The following is a 13,583-nucleotide window of genomic DNA, read 5'->3' as shown; positions in this document are numbered from 1 at the left end:
CTGCATCCAAGACGCTGTCTTCGGCATAACCCTCAACCCAGCCTGCAGCTCCAAGGCTTTGCATGCCAACTGAAGGATTGTGTATAATTTGTTGCAAGGACTGAGTTGGAAGGGGATGTAGAAGCTCAGCAGTCCTGTTGTTTGCTGCCGGGCGCGCTGGATGTTAGCACACCTCACGCTTGTGCCAAGTGTGAGTCAAGATTATAAAATAAATGGGAGACCACTCTGGGTCTTTCCGCCCAAATGACAAAAAAGGTGCAGGCGTATACTTAATTGGCAGGCCGCGAAGGCCACATGTGTGCAGACATACCCTGCATGGAGACACCACACCTCTTACACAGCTCTGCTTAATGGAGAAAGGCAGCAGTGAGATTCAGTCCTGATATGCGGCTTTGGCAGCAATGACTGCCACTGTCTGTGAATCAAACCAGCCAGGCAGGCTCAGGTAGCTTCTCTAAACTGTCAGAGGAATGCCATGTTGGTATTGGTTGTTCTCGTCATACACTATACTAACAAATTCAACAAAAGCTGTTCAGTGGTGCGTGCGCAGCGTGTCTGTAAACTGCTCCGTTCGAGGCATGTGGGCTGCTGAATTCATATCTGTGCATAGATCGCTGCCTAGTGTTGGGTCCGGATGATTGCACATTGTTGTCCTGGAAGAGTCTTTGAAGTGTCATGAGATAGGTGGCTCCTCCTCTGGACTCGATGCGCATGTTTTTTTCCGCCATTGGGCTCGGACGTACTTTCGTTACTCAGAGTTCGGAAATAGATTTATAACTTTCTAAAGGCCTTCGGGGCGTCGGTATTGTATCTTTGATCGGTACCAACATTTTATTCCTGTTCTTCCTACTCAGGACGTCGAATCGGTCCGCGTGGCCTTCTCGACACCAGGGCCAATCGTCGATGAAACGAAGTCCCTTCAAGCGATGCCCCAACTGTAACTCTAAATACCCACACATTGATAAACACCCAGTCTGTAATAAGTGTTTATCTCCTGAACACAACGAAGCCGACTGCTTAGCTTGTGCTCAATTTCGGTCAAAAAAGACTCTTCGGGTTCGACGTGCGGCGAGGCAGACGATGCAGAGGTCAGCGCCTGAGCCAGAGAACATCTTTGAAGACGACGAAGAGGTCGTCGAGCCTGAAGACTCGGATCAGCAATCAGAGCAGAGGTCTGAACACGACTCAAACTACTACGTCGATGACAAGGAAGACATCATTGCGGTAGGGGACGACGAACCAGGCATAGGAGCCGTCGAGGACGACTCCGGCGAGGACACTGGGCCGACCGTGAGTATGGAGCCCAATATATTCACAGGCTCAGATCCAGAGGCTCAGGTCGAGGCATCGCCAGAAGGCCTTAGCCAAGATCAAAACGCCAATTCTATAGCCCCGCGGTTAAGCCCGGCTAAGAATATAATACAAGAGCCATCGGTGCGACATTACCAAACTTTGGAAAAACCGAAAGTGATGGCAACCAAACAGAAAACGACACTGATCGACATCCCATTCTTTGGACCGAAAATGGCGGATCCGTCGAAGCCGACCAAACAAAAACAGGTCGTCGACCCGTCGAGGTCGCATGCAAAGGTTGTCGAAGCCAGAGCCACTACTCCTATGTCCGCGATTAAGCTGAAGGCCGTCGAGCCGACGACATCGACGCCTAGCAACACAAAGCAAGGACTCGAACGAACAACGGTTGTCGATCCCAAACTACAAGTCGAACAACCGAAGTAAGTGCACACAAAGACACTTAAGCCAAAATCAAAACTCGAGCCGAAGGGCTCCGTCGAACCGAGGGAACTAAACATCGATCCGAAGCAGCAAGCTCCGAAGTCGACACCGGGCCAAAGGATGGTTATCGACCAACCAAAAACAGTCGGATCGATTACCACGGCTCCAAAAAAGATCATACAGTCTACTAAAATGGTCCAACAACCAAAGTCTCTCGGACCAATAAAATTCGGACTTCTCCGCAGATCAAGCCGAGGATGGTCGAACAAGATAGCGGATTCAAAACGACCCAGCCAAAAAGGCCAAGATTGGGGGAAAGAGCTACAGTACCTGAAGAACAGGATCCGTCAGCTGAAGAACAGTCCAAACTGTATGTTGACCCCTGACACTGGGAAGGTTACCCTATTAAAAAGAAAAATCAGGCCTGAAACTAACCTGGAGTCCTACAGAATACCTCTAAAGAGGAAAAGAGACACCTCAACCTCTCCAGTTCTCTTTGAAACTATCACACCATATGTGCAGGAGACTTATATGTACTCGCCCACACTCACAGATGACTATGGGGAGTATGAGGACAATGACCAGTATAATTATCCGACGGATAAGGACCAGGACACACAAACTCAGCCATGGACTGACCCTGTAGATCCTGGAGACTCTCAGACAATTCCTGACAATAATGCATACCCTGTTAAAACATCGCCTACAGAGGACACAGCTGCCTTCAACGCACTGATAGAAAGGGCAGCATATAATCACCATGTGGAGATGCATGCAGATCCCATTGATGAAGACTTCCTCTTTCACACTTTCAGCACCTCTGAGAAAAACGTCAAAACATTGCCAATGCTAAAAGGGGTGCTTAAACATGCAGGGGATATATTTAAAGACACAACCAGGGCGCAGGTCATTAACCCTAGGATAGAGAGAAAATACAGGCCAGCCCCGGTTGACCCTACATGCATTAAGGGACAACTGCCTTTGGACTCTTTAGTCTTCTCCAATACACGTAAACGTGCTAATTCTCAAACCTCTGGCGAAGCTCCACCTCCAGACAAAGAGTCCAAAATTCTGAGGCCTCAGGCAAAAGGGTGGCTGCTCAAGCAGCTAACATGGAGAATTGCAAACACGCAAGCCCTGTTAGCCAGACATGACAGGGCGCGCTATGACACACTGGAGCAAATCTTCCAACATCTACCAGACCTTTATAAGGAACAGGCAGAATTCCTGATACAAGAGGGAAAGCTCATATCTAACGCATCCATCAAATGTGCCTTCGATGCAGCAGACACAGCAGCCAGGGCTATCAACACCAGTGTCATGCTCAGAAGGCATGCGTGGCTACGCATCTCTGGCTTTAAAAATGAAGTTCAAACCACTTTACTTAATCAACCTGTTAACCCTGACTATTTATTTGGTCCTGATGTGGACACAATACTGGACAAAATGAAAAAGGACACCGAGACAGCCAAGTCTATGGGTGCCTTGCAGTCACAGCAATATAGAGGCGGTTCCTTTCGTCGCTCCGGCAACAGAGGAGCTGTTAGAGGAGCCTCAACACAGCAAACCTCTTACAATAAAGGCAACACGCAAAACACCTACAACAAGAAGAGTAGAGGTGGATACCGTGGCAATAACACCAAGGGTAGAGGACGAGGAAATAACAGCTCCAGATCCTCCACCAACACCAAACAGTGACCTCTTGTCACTGCCCCCAGACCATTTAACACCGGTCGGGGAAAGACTACAGCAGTTCCTGCCAGTCTGGAAAAACATAACTACTGACAGGTGGGTGAGGCAAATTATACAGCATGGCTATTGCCTAGAGTTAATCTCCACACCACCCAACATACCCCCAAGACAACGTCCTATGTCCGCAGAACACTTATTGCAGCAGGAAGTCATCAGCATGCTACAAAAGGGGGCCATAGAACTAGTACCCTTAGAACACCAAGGTACAGTTGTGTACTCTCTGTACTTTCTAATCCCCAAAAAGGACGGGTCTCTCAGACCAATTTTAGACCTCAGGCCCCTAAACCAATATATCTTATCAGAGCATTTCCACATGATCACTCTGCAGCAGGCGTTGCCACTGTTGCATCAAGGAGACTTCCTCGCAACATTGGACCTCAAAGACGCATATTTCCATATACCTGTACACCCAGCACACAGGAAATATCTCAGGTTCACAATTCTAAACCAGCACTACCAATTCAAGGTCCTCCCTTTTGGGGTGACAACAGCCCCAAGGGTGTTCACCAAGTGCCTAGCGACAGTAGCTGCACACCTCAGAAGACAGCATATACATGTCTATCCATATCTGGACGACTGGCTAATACAAGCACAGTCAGCCCAGCAATGTGCCAGCTACATGTTGCGCACTATTCACCTCCTGCACAGTCTAGGTTTCTCGCTGAACTACAACAAATCCCATCTCCAGCCTGCCCACGTGCAGCAGTATCTGGGAGCAACAATAGACACTCTGGCAGCAAAAGCACAACCAAATCCTGCCCGGATAAACAGCATCCAAACGCTCATCCAGAAGTTCAGGCCACAACACTCACTCCCAGCCCGAGTGTTTATGCAACTAATAGGCATGATGGCCTCGTGCATCTACATAGTCCCTCATGCAAGACTTCACATGCGTCCGCTGCAGGAGTGCCTAGCCGGCAGTGGAACCAGGCTCTGAGACAATTCAAGAACCTAGTGTTGGTGACCAGTCGTGCATACAACTCTCTGCATTGGTGAAAACCACAAAACCTTTGCAAGGGGCGACTGTTCCAGGAGCCTGTACCACAAATTGTGCTAACAACGGACGCATCCCTGATAGGGGGGGGGGCACATGTTCTCCACCACACAGTACAGGGCCTATGGACCACGCAGCAGAAGAAACTGCACATCAACCTGCTAGAGCTGATGGCAATTTTTATGGCAATCAAAGCTTTCAAAGTACATCTCTGCAACAAAACTGTGTTCCGGACGGACAACATGACTGCGATGTACTACCTACAGAAACAGGGAGGAACACACTCTCCACAGCTGTCGCATCTGGCACAAAGAGTGTGGATGTGGGCCATCCAGAGAAACCTTTTTCTCATGGTGGAACACCTCCCAGGCAAGGACAATCAAATGGGCGGATCTGCTCAGCAGACACAGCCAGCAAGTGCACGAGTGGGAGATTCACCCCTTGGTGCTTCAACCATACTTCCAACAGTGGGGACAGCCAGAAATAGTCCTGTTCGCCACAAAAGAAAACGCAAAATGCCAGTCCTTCGCCGCAAGGTTCCCACACCCGTAGTCTCAGGGCAATGCGAAATGGATGAATTGGTCAGGCAAATTTGCATACGCTTTTCCACCAGCACCGTTGATACCGCTGGTGGCACGGAAATTGCGCCAGCATTCCAGGACGCTAATCCTAGTTGCTCCAACATGGGCAAGGCAACCGTGGTACACCACGTTCCTAGAACTTTCCGTGGTGCCCCATCAAAGACTACGTCTAACACCCAGCCTCTTAACGAAAAGCCATGGAGACATTCAGCACCCAGATCCGCAGCAGCTGAACCTTGCAATCTGGCTCCTGAGGTCCTAGAGTTCGGCTACCTTATCTTACCTCCTGACTGCATGAACATTATCAGGGAAGCAAGAAAGCCTACAACAAGAGCTTGCTATGCGTCAAAGTGGAAACGTTTTGTCATTTATTGTAACAACAACGACATAAACCCACTAGACGCGTCCATTCAAAATATCATATGCTATCTTTTGCACTTACACCGCTGCAATCTAGCCTATACGTCCATACGGATACACTTAGCAGCCATAGCCGCTTACCTTCAAAACAGGCAGCACCTTTCATTGTTCAGAGTGCCTGCAATTAAGGCATTCATGGAGGGCCTCCAACGAGTGATTCCCCAAAGACACCCACCTTCACCTGTCTGGAACCTAAACGGTGTTTTAACCAGACTGATGAGACCACCTTTTGAGCCATTACACTCCTGTGAGATACAATTTTTAGCATGGAAGGTGGCTTTTCTCGTAGCCATGACTTCGTTTAGAAGAGTTAGCGAGCTGCAAGCCCTAACTATTCAAGAGCCATTCATTCAAATTCACGCAAATACGGTCGTGCTTCGGACAAACCCTAAATTCATGCCCAAAGTGGTATCACACTTCCACATCAATAAAAACAATAGAACTGCCAGTGTTCTTCCCAAATCCACAGTCAGTACCTGAAAGAGCCCAGCACACACTGGATGTTAAGAGAGCTATCCTATATTACATAGACAGGACAAAGGATTTCAGGAAGACAAAACAGTTGTTCGTTGCCTTTTCACCACAGCACAAAGGTAACCCTATTTCAAAAAATGGTTTAGCTAGATGGATAGTTAAATGCATCCAAATATGTTACATTAAAGCTAAACATACTTTGACAGTGCCCCCAAGAGCGCATTCCACACGCAAAATGGGAGCATCCATGGCTTTCCTAGGGAACATTCCTCTAGAGGAAATATGTAGAGCAGCCACATGGACAACCATACATCCATTTACCAAACACTACTGCGTAGATGTACACTCCAAGCAGCTGTAGGACAGGCTGTTCTCAAAACTCTTTTTCAGACTGCTGCAGCTGGCACAGGTAGCCACCGCTAAGGGAGAGACTGCTTTACATTATATGGCCAGATATGAATTCAGCAGCCCACATGCCTCGAACGGAATATGCTACTTACCAGTATGCATCTGTACTTGGCATGTCGGGCTGCTGACATTCATATCGCCCACCCTCCTCCCCGGTGCCTGTCACAGCTGTAGCATTCTTTCTTACTCTTACTTTCTTGCATGGACATCTCTTACTGTATCACACTCCATCTCTGCCACAATGGCGAAAAACAATCTGAGGATGGAGAGGATGCCCATGCGCACTGTAGTCCAGAGGAGGAGCCACCTATCTCATGATACTTCGAAGACTCTTCCAGGACAACAATGTGCAATCATCCGGACCCAACACTAGGTGGCGATCTATGCACAGATATGAATGTCAGCAGCCCTACATGCCAAGAACAGATGCATACTGGTAAGTAGCATATTCCGCTGGGGGAGTTGTTTCTGTCACACTTTTCCGAGCGGTTTGCAAAACTTTGCATGGGCGTCCGCTGAAATGTTTCGGGGAAAGGCACATTTTTAACTTCATCACCATCCCCCTTGCACCCTTTTCCCCTCCCCCTTGCACCCTTTTCCCCTCCCCCTTGCACCCTTTTCCCCTCCCCCTTGCACCCTTTTCCCCTCCCCCTTGCACCCTTCTCCCCCTCCCCCTTGCACCCTTCTCCCCCTCCCCCTTGCACCCTTCTCCCCCTCCCCCTTGCACCCTTCTCCCCCTCCCCCTTGCACCCTTCTCCCCTCCCCCTTTTACCCTTCTCCACCTCCGCCTTGCACCCTTTTCTACCTTGCACCATTCTCCCCTCTGCCTTGCACCATTCTCCCATCTGCCATGCACCATTCTCCCATCTGCCATGCACCCTTCTCCCCTCTGCCATGCACCCTTCTCCCCTCTGCCATGCACCCTTCTCCCCTCTGCCATGCACCCTTCTCCCCTCTGCCATGCACCCTTCTCCCCTCTGCCTTGCACCCTTCTCCCCTCTGCCTTGCACCCTTCTCCCCTCTGCCTCGCACCCTTCTCCCCTCTGCCTCGCACCCTTCTCCCCTCTGCCTCGCACCCTTCTCCCCTCTGCCTCGCACCCTTCTCCCCTCTGCCTCGCACCCTTCTCCCCTCTGCCTTGCACCCTTCTCCCCTCTGCCTTGCACCCTTCTCCCCTCTACCTTGCAACCTTCTCCCCTCTGCCTTGCACCCTTCTCCCCCTCCCCGTGTACCTTTCTCCACGTCCGCCTTGCACCCTTTTCTACCTTGCACCATTCTCCCCTCTGCCTTGCACCCTTCTCCCCTCGGCCTTTGCAACCTTCTCCACGTCCGCCTTGCACCCTTTTCTACCTTGCACCATTCTCCCCTCTACCTTGCACCCTTCTCCCCTCTGCCTTGCACCCTTCTCCCCTCTGCTTTGCACCCTTCTCCCCTCTTCTTCCCTCTGCCTTGCACCCTTCTCCCCTCTGCCTTGCACCCTTCTCCCCCTCTGCCTTGCACCCTTCTCCCCCTCTGCCTTGCACCCTTCTCCCCCTCTGCCTTGCACCCTTCTCCCCCTCTGCCTTGCACCCTTCTCCCCTCTTCTCCCCTCTGCCTTGCACCCTTTTCCCCCTCTGCCTTGCACCCTTTTCCCCCTCTGCCTTGCACCCTTTTCCCCCTCTGCCTTGCACCCTTCTCTGCCTTGCACCCTTCTTTGCCTTGCACCCTTCTCCTCTCTGCCTTGCACCCTTCTCCCCTCTGCCTTTCACCCTTCTCCCCTCTGCCTTTCACACTTCTCCCCTCTGCCTTTCACCCTTATCCCCCTCCGCCTTGCACCCTTCTTTGCCTTGCACCCTTCTCCACTCTGCTTTGCATCCTTCTCCTCTCTGTCTTGCACCCTTCCCACCCAATGGAGGGGGCTGCCACCTGGAACAATGGCACCATTTCAAAAGCATGATGGACTAGGGCCGGCCCTGACTGGGCTCACACCGGACGCACTGGCGATCCGGGGGGGGGGGGGGGGGGAGAGGGGGGAGGGGAGTGCCCCCCTTTGCCCCCCACCTGCAGATGCCCAAGTAACTCTGCGAACTCTACCTGCAGAGCAGAGTTTACCGCCCTGTCCTAATTTTGAACGGGGGAAACATAAGGTGGTGAGTAGAAATTAATTTACCACTGGCTAGAAACTTGCATTAGCAATTATGTACAGTATAGATGTTTAGAAGGCAGCTGTGTAGTGTATACAGAGTAAGGTCACGTATCGGTAGTTTTATCTGTGGGTGACAAAGCTTCGTTAAAATGTCATTTTTGCATAGCACTTTAGTGGTGCCTTTTTAATAGCTGGGTTGGTTACACCAAAGTGCTGTAATTTCATTTATTATGATTTCAACACCTAATAACAGTTTAAGTGGATTATGGGTTTGTGCCTGTAAGTATACCCTTATAATTTGAAGGTTAAGAATTGTCTAACTGCCGTAAAAGCGACGACTTTGATGCATGCACGATCATTGCAATGTATTGTAAGTATCTCTGAAATGTATTTATCTCTTATACATAATGTATGATGAGCAAAGCTCCCAAAAAGTTTTTTTTGAAGAAATATGCCATTGTAAATTTAGTATGCTCGTTTTAGCTAAACAGACTTTTTTTTGTTTTACATACCAAAAAATATAAACCGTGAAAGCTGCTTAAAAAAAAATTCGAGCAAGCTGTAGATAATCTTCCTCAGCGGCCGTCATGTGAGTGTGTTGTAGAAGGTCGAACCCACCACTAGAGACAAGCTAATGTGCCCGGTCCAACATATGTTTCTCCCTTTCTAGATCGAGGCGTACCACGAGCGGATGAAGTCCAAAGGAGGCTATGAGAACGGCGTTTCCCCGAGAGTCCAGCGTTAGCAGCTCTCGCCCACCACGAGGAAAAGCACAGTTTGTCGTAGGAGTACGTTCACTTTACCTACTTTTAATAGTGTGTCGTTTGTGAGTACATTTCAAGTCATTCTTGGGTTCCCTCCAAACTGTGACCCATCCTCATTTCAAACCCTATGAAAGAATACTTCTATGCACTCTTCCTATGCCTTCACATAAAGCACTATTGCCTAGCCCAGTTTGAATTTTTTTATTCCGTATACTTTTGTGTAATTACTGATTTTGCATAACGTGGAATTTCTCATGAATGTTTTGCCCACTGGCAGAGTGGAACATGTCTCGCCCGCATTTTATCCTCAAGCAGGACAAATTCCACTTGAACCCATCTCCTGGTATCTTGCTGACATTTTCGTAATACGCAGAATTTCATTAAAATTACCCATTTTGCAAAAGTGTGTGAAATTCGCACTCGTCCAATTAGCACATCCTGTTAACTTGTTTTGGACGCCTATGGTTTCTCCAAGCCTTCCAAACGCCAGACCCAAAATGGTATTTAGAATAACCTTTGCTATTGTTTGGTTTGGTAAGAGGTTCAGACCCTGAAACGTTGTGTTTACCCTTTCAGAATATAATTGTGATCTGTTTCTTTGTAAATAATTGTATAGATTTTTCAGTTTGGCTTGACGCTTAAGTGCCAGTTTGCATTTCCAGCTGCAGGGCCTTCACGTCTAGACGCGGTAACTGAATAATGTGACTTCTAGTGTTTACACTTTCCGCTTCCCGTGCGTGTAATTCTGGCCTGTGTGCATGATGTTCTAATTCTAGGGTTCAGTTCAAGATAGCCTTTTGCAATTCTTATTTTTCACTCAACCATAGAAACTGTAATTTCTCTGCCATTCTCAATTAAGGTATAGTTATCGTAGAGTCTAATTGTAACATTATCCGGTGAATAAATAGCTGGATATTTACCATGAAAAGTATATCTTCAATAAGTGGATTTTACGTTTATGTTGCTAGATCTGGTATTCGGTTTTGTATTGTGTAAAGGAGTTAATCGAAGGCAGCCTCGTCTGAAAACACTGACAGGGAAATGCAATGTATGCACTGATTGTAGTGCCTTGTACTGATGGGTAGACCTGAACGAAGTGAGTGGCATGCACTAGATGTGAAGACATCGGTCATGGGAAAACGCGGTCAACAAGAAAATGTGGGTTTATGATAAAGGAATTCATTCACTGAAATAATGCATTATTTAATTTTTCACGGAGCAGTGTAAAAGATGTCCTCAAATGATGCACCAAAATAGTAAAGTGGAAAGATGTGCAGTATGATCGGGGACAATGGAATTATGCGTCAAAAGAGGTCCAAATTATGTGGCAAAGTTAAGTAAATTATGCGGCCAGAAAAGCCCAGTTATGCAGCGTAACGAGGCACATTTTATGATAGCATTACTTCACTATTTTGTCATTTGTATACTTGTTAACACTGTGTGGGTATTGGTTGTTCCTCATTTAGTACCAGTTGATTTAACACCCACATATACCAATAAGCAGCAAAAAGGTGACCAGTCAAACTTTTCAATGCGCCTTCTGTTGCACAGCAACATATCAGTACATTTTTAGTAACTTTGAGGTAGAAAGAAAGTTATTTTGTTAAAATCTACGGATTATGTAGCAGATGATGGATTATGTGGCAAATCTATATTTATGCGAAAAATACAGCGACGGCACAATCCCATAATTCCAGTGGCCATGAGTATAATGTACATCTGTTGCCGTTTTATCTTTTATATGTAGACTGGAAGAAAGTAATTTTAATACCCAAAGGACTCGAGTATCCTGCTGGCTGAATGGGACCGGGGAATAAGGAAAGGCTGTAGATATTTAATGACCACTAAGTGGTGGCCTTTTGCACCATGTGATTGGCCCGTAGGCACATCCCTTGGATTTCTAAGGCCCTGCTCAATCATTTCTCAACTTTGTGATAAATGGAAGACGGAAGCACCACGGTATGCCATCAAAACGACGAAGACCGAATTGCATGGCCTTTTCCATAGTTCCACACTCTGGATGGCATCTTTTCCAATGACCCCCGTTTGACTACTAAGGATCCGATCCATCTTTCCTGGTCTGACCATTTGGTGGTCCCTTTCCTTCTGAAACACCACAGGGTGAACTCCCGTAAACTAGGGAACCATACAATAGAGACTACTAGAAACTTCAGGAATATTAATAGCAATTCCTTCGGGCCCTGGGCTGCAAGCCTTGCTATCACTGGCCTAGATAGCGTACAGACTGCAGTCGCTCACTTTGAACAGGTCACTACCGAGGCCCTGAATCAACTAGCCCCAGAACAATCCCGGCGCCGCGCTAGAAAGAGACCTTCTGCCCCCTGGTTCTCCGACTCCCTTAGGCTTCTTAGGCAAGAAGTGAGGAGAAAGGAGAGGCTATGGCATGCTAGTTGGGACCTCAAGAACAAGGAAGCTCATCGACTTCTTGTTAAAAAAATACAAAGCTGAAATTGTGCAGGCTAAACAAGAATACTTTGTGACCGCGACTTCCTCGCTCTCCTCCCCGAAGGAACTTTTTAAAACTGTTGACTCCCTGGTCAGATTGCAAGCCCCTGACCCTGTCATCCCTTCGCAGGATCTCTGTGATAAGATCGCCTCCTTCTTCCACTCTAAAATTCAGGAATCCACATAGCCCTCGAGGAACAAAGAGCTGTTCTCAGTGCATCTACATCCAGGGTAGAGACGAGTTCGATCATCACTGAAATCTCCCCACCATGCACTCTGGGCGCTTTTCCCCCGCTGGCCTTGCAAGATCTTGAGCTACTGTTAGCCAAGACTAAGTCTGGTTCACCTTTGGATACCTGCCCACTGAAAGTCATCAAGCAGTGTAGGGAGACCCTCTTACCACCGCTGCTAGAGATAATGAATTTAGCCATTTGAGATGGCATTTTCCCTGCAGAGTGGAAGAAGGCGGTAGTAAAACCCCTGCTGAAAAAGGCCTCTCTGGATCCGGGGGTCCTAAAAACTTCTGGCCTATTTCTCTGCTCCCTGCTCCTGCGAAGATGCTTGAGACACATCTTAACAAGCATCTGGCCGCCTTTGTGGAAAGCTCAGGATGCTTAGACTCCTCCCAGCATGGATTCAGGAAAGAATTCAGCACCGAGTCAGCCCTCACCATCGTGCTTGACAAGATCCGCACGACAGTAGATGAGGGCCAGACCTCTCTCCTGGTACTGCTAGATCTAACTGCGGCTTTCGACACCCTCTCCCCCTCAGTACTTACATCGCGGCTGAGGGAGGTGGGGGTGAAGAACGCAGCTCTGGATCTCTTGACCTCCTTCCTCACGGGGAGGGAACAAAGAGTCAAGCTTGGGGAGTTTCTATCTCCATCCCGTCCTGTGCCATGTGGGGTTCCTCAAGGGTCAGCACTCAGCCCGACCCTTTTTAATATCTGTTACCCCACTAGCCAAATTAATAAGATCATTCGGGTTGGAGGTAGTCTCGTACGCAGACGACACTCAAATCCTCGTCTCTCTTCCCCATTCAGATGATCTAATCGCCTCCAAGTTTAGATCTTGCATGGAGGCGGTTGGTAAATGGATGATCCAGAACTCTCTGAAACTGAATGGGGAGAAGACGGAGGTGATGGTGTTTGGGGGGAAAAAAAACATCTGATCAGCCAATTGGTGGCCTGACTCTCTTGGAACATGCCCTTCCCCCACATCTTCTGCTAAAAATCTCGGGGTGCTAATAGACCCTGCCCTTGACTTAGGCAGCCAGGTGAGCAGAACCGTTTCCACCTGTTGGGGCCTGATTCACACCCTACGAAGGGTCAGGAAATATCTTTCCCTCCAGGCAAGAAAACAAATAGCTGTTGCTCTTATCGGCTCGCGTCTGGACTATTGTAACGCGCAGTATGCTGGACTTAATAAAGGACAGCTGCAGCGCTTACAGGTAGTCCAAAACGCCATAGCCAGATTTGTCCTGGATATTCCCAGACGCTCTTCGGCCACTGCAGCCAGGAAAACGCTGCACTGGCTGCCGGTAGAATATCGTATCCGGTTTAAGGTCCTATGTATGACCTACAGAGCCATCGCCAAAAAGAGCGACACTGGAATAGGATCCATCATCTCCCACTATGTCCCTCGAAGGAACTTGCGCTCCTCTGGGAAACTGCTTCTGGCAGCCCCCCGTGTACGAGGAGCCAAATGGGGCGGCAGAGCCTTCTCCACCCTTGCCCCTAAGTGGTGGAACGAACTTCCTCTGGATCTGAGATCGCTCCCGACCCTACAGAACTTCCGCACTGCCTTAAAAACCCTTCTCTTCCAGCAAGCATATGTCTAGGGTCTTATGTCCTTTTTTGATCATTCTC

General features: G+C 48.5%; 1 protein-coding gene across 1 annotated transcript in view; it reads left to right on the top strand.

Moving 5' to 3' along the window:
• The window catches only part of LOC147733683 (CDC42 small effector protein 2-B-like), a 194,431-nt gene that overhangs the window by 126,247 nt on the left and 54,601 nt on the right, over positions 1-13,583 (top strand). The window contains exon 4 of the mRNA XM_086958255.1: positions 9,157-9,274. Coding sequence (XP_086814381.1) covers positions 9,157-9,231 — 75 coding nt within the window. The 3' untranslated portion in view covers positions 9,232-9,274. The remainder of the gene's footprint in view (positions 1-9,156; positions 9,275-13,583) is intronic.

This window comes from Lissotriton vulgaris, chromosome 2_1, assembly GCF_964263255.1.
Source record: "Lissotriton vulgaris chromosome 2_1, aLisVul1.2, whole genome shotgun sequence".
Taxonomy (NCBI): Eukaryota; Metazoa; Chordata; class Amphibia; order Caudata; family Salamandridae; genus Lissotriton; species Lissotriton vulgaris.
Note: the sequence above shows the minus strand (reverse complement) of the source record. Positions and strands in the feature narration are given on the sequence as shown.